This window comes from Acanthisitta chloris, unplaced genomic scaffold, assembly GCF_000695815.1.
Source record: "Acanthisitta chloris isolate BGI_N310 unplaced genomic scaffold, ASM69581v1 scaffold2660, whole genome shotgun sequence".
NCBI classification, from domain to species: Eukaryota; Metazoa; Chordata; class Aves; order Passeriformes; family Acanthisittidae; genus Acanthisitta; species Acanthisitta chloris.
The window spans coordinates 8443-10804 of NW_008649736.1; the positions used below are offsets into that span (position 1 = coordinate 8443).

At 56.1% G+C, this 2362-nt stretch overlaps 1 protein-coding gene across 1 annotated transcript in view; it reads left to right on the forward strand.

Annotated features, from left to right (window-relative positions):
• Nucleotides 1–252: 252 nt before the first annotated feature.
• LOC103810987 (potassium voltage-gated channel subfamily KQT member 4-like) overlaps nucleotides 253–2362 on the forward strand; it is a gene marked incomplete at both ends in the record, with an annotated part of 2406 nt that continues 296 nt past the window's right edge. The window contains 6 exon segments of the mRNA XM_009083958.1: nucleotides 253–343; nucleotides 983–1062; nucleotides 1064–1095; nucleotides 1739–1914; nucleotides 2118–2243; nucleotides 2339–2362. The exon segment at nucleotides 2339–2362 is cut by the window's right edge and continues 75 nt beyond it. Coding sequence (XP_009082206.1) covers nucleotides 253–343; nucleotides 983–1062; nucleotides 1064–1095; nucleotides 1739–1914; nucleotides 2118–2243; nucleotides 2339–2362 — 529 coding nt within the window.

Here is a 2362-nt window from a genome sequence, read left to right on the forward strand (position 1 = left end):
CCTCCCTGCCTTGAATCCAGGAGCTGCAGAGGCTGAGCAGGGCCTGGCACTGAGCCCCAGGGCTGTCCTGGACTCCCCAATGGCTCCATGCCACCATCTAGGGGCAAACTGTGTCCCCAGTGGCTCAGACACGACTCTGGAGCTCTTGGCTGGGGGCTCAGGCTGTGAGTGAGGGGCTGAACTTCCCTGGCTGCCCTAGTGCTGAGGTTTCCTGGCTGCTCTTATGCCAACACTGCCACCTTCTCCTTGCAGATTCCTCCTGGTCTTCAGCTGCCTGGTGCTGTCTGTCTTCTCCACCATCCACGAGCACCAGAAATTGGCCAACCAGTGCCTCTTCATCCTGGTGAGTGATGCAGGAGCAGGGCTGATGCTTGAACTCCCCCCTCCCCACATTACACCTGAAATACTCAGGTGAGATCATGGATCAAACCCCTCCAACCCAATCCAATCCCAGCCTGGATGTCAGTGATGATCCAGCAATGTGCAGCATCTCCAGCACGTTGAGGATTAGCTGGGGATGGTCTTGCTGCTGTGGGTATCCCCACGGCTTGGGGTGGCCCCTCCCTGCCACTGTCCCTCTGTGCCTTGGAGGGGCTGGGAAAAGGAAAAAGGCAGGACAAGGAGGGGCTAAAAAAGGCAACTTTCCCCCAAACTGTCAGAAAGAGCTGACACAGGAGTTCTCCCGAGTGACGGAGACTAAATTGGGAAGGTCCTTGTGACTTTTGCTGCGAGTAAGCAGAACGGGGGCTTGTTTGTGCGAGAGGTAGGAGGACAATGCTGACAGAGGAGGAAAAGGACCCAGCTCGGAGTGAGGCAGGAGAGAAGCTCACACAGCCCCGACAGCTTCCCTGACTCCCCCGGGATGGCTCCGGTGGCCTCGGGGTGGACACCACGCACCATCCTCAACACCAAATCCCCTCACCAAGCACAGCTGAGTCCCCCACACTCACCTCACTCCCCATCCCTCCTTTTATCCCGGCAGGAATTCGTGATGATCGTGGTGTTTGGCATGGAGTACATCATCCGTGTGTGGGCAGCTGGATGCTGCTGCCGCTACCGCGGAACGCTTCGCCAGGAAACCCTTCTGTGTCATAGGTACTGGGGATCAGACTGGGGGGCATCGTGGGTCTTGTTGGGGGACATACTTGTTGGAGACAGACACTTGCTCAGCAAGCTGTCCCCAAATCTTTTGAAAAATTCAAAACTGTACCAGCTGGAATAGAATTTGTGCCAGGTGACTGATACAGTAAGGAGCGAGCAAATCGGTATTGATAACACGGATCACCTGCATCACCTCTGGGGAGTTGATTCCATTCCATTTAGTTGATTCCAAACTTACTTGGTTTGTAAATCTTACACTACCTTCCATGCAATTGGATGGTGAGCATCATTTTGACCCAAATTTAAAACCAGGAAATGCCAGAGTTCCTCCTGATCTTGTCTGTTCCGTTCCACCTTTGGCATCCCTGTTTTCTTGAGCAACTCCCAATCTCCCTCCTCAGCAGCTTTTCTCCTAACATGATCCCAAAAATCCAGTGGCTGCCTCAGGTGAACCATCACTTGGCACTGAGGCAATGTCCACAGCTCCTTAAGTATTTTTGCTTGAACTTCCTGACTGCCACAAACAGTCCTTTGTTTCGACTCCCATTTGTTGCAAATCCTCATCCTCACTATCATCACTCGTAGGCAGAGGCTTTTGGGGAAAAACCACACACCCCTCACTCTTGTTGTACCCTAGATTTCATCGTCTTCATCGCCTCAGTGGCTGTGATTGCTGCTGGTACCCAGGGCAACATCTTCGCCACGTCCGCTCTGCGCAGCATGCGCTTCCTGCAGATCCTGCGCATGGTGCGCATGGATCGCCGTGGCGGCACCTGGAAGCTGCTGGGATCCGTGGTCTATGCCCACAGCAAGGTGAGGAGTGGCATCCCAACCCTGCCCTGCACACCCTTCCAGGAGCCCTTCTCACCCCTGCTGCCCTGCAGGAGATGAGCTCCTGGTGACGAGCTCCTGGTGATGAGCTCCTGCAGGGCAGCACGGGTGAGACGGTGAGGAGTGGCATCCCAACCCAGCCCTGCACATCCCCATGAGCCCTTCTCACCCGTGCTGCCCCCCAGGAGCTCATCACTGCCTGGTACATCGGATTCCTCGTGCTCATCTTCGCCTCCTTCCTGGTCTACCTGGCTGAGAAAGATGCTAACATGCAGTTTGCCACCTACGCCGACTCGCTGTGGTGGGGCACGGTAAGCTGCCAGCCCCGGGAGGGGATGAGGAGGGTGGGATGGGGCTGTGTGGGGGGAGCTGCCTCCAGGCCTCCCCCTGCTCTGTCCCTGGGCAGGTCACACTCACCACCATCGGCTAC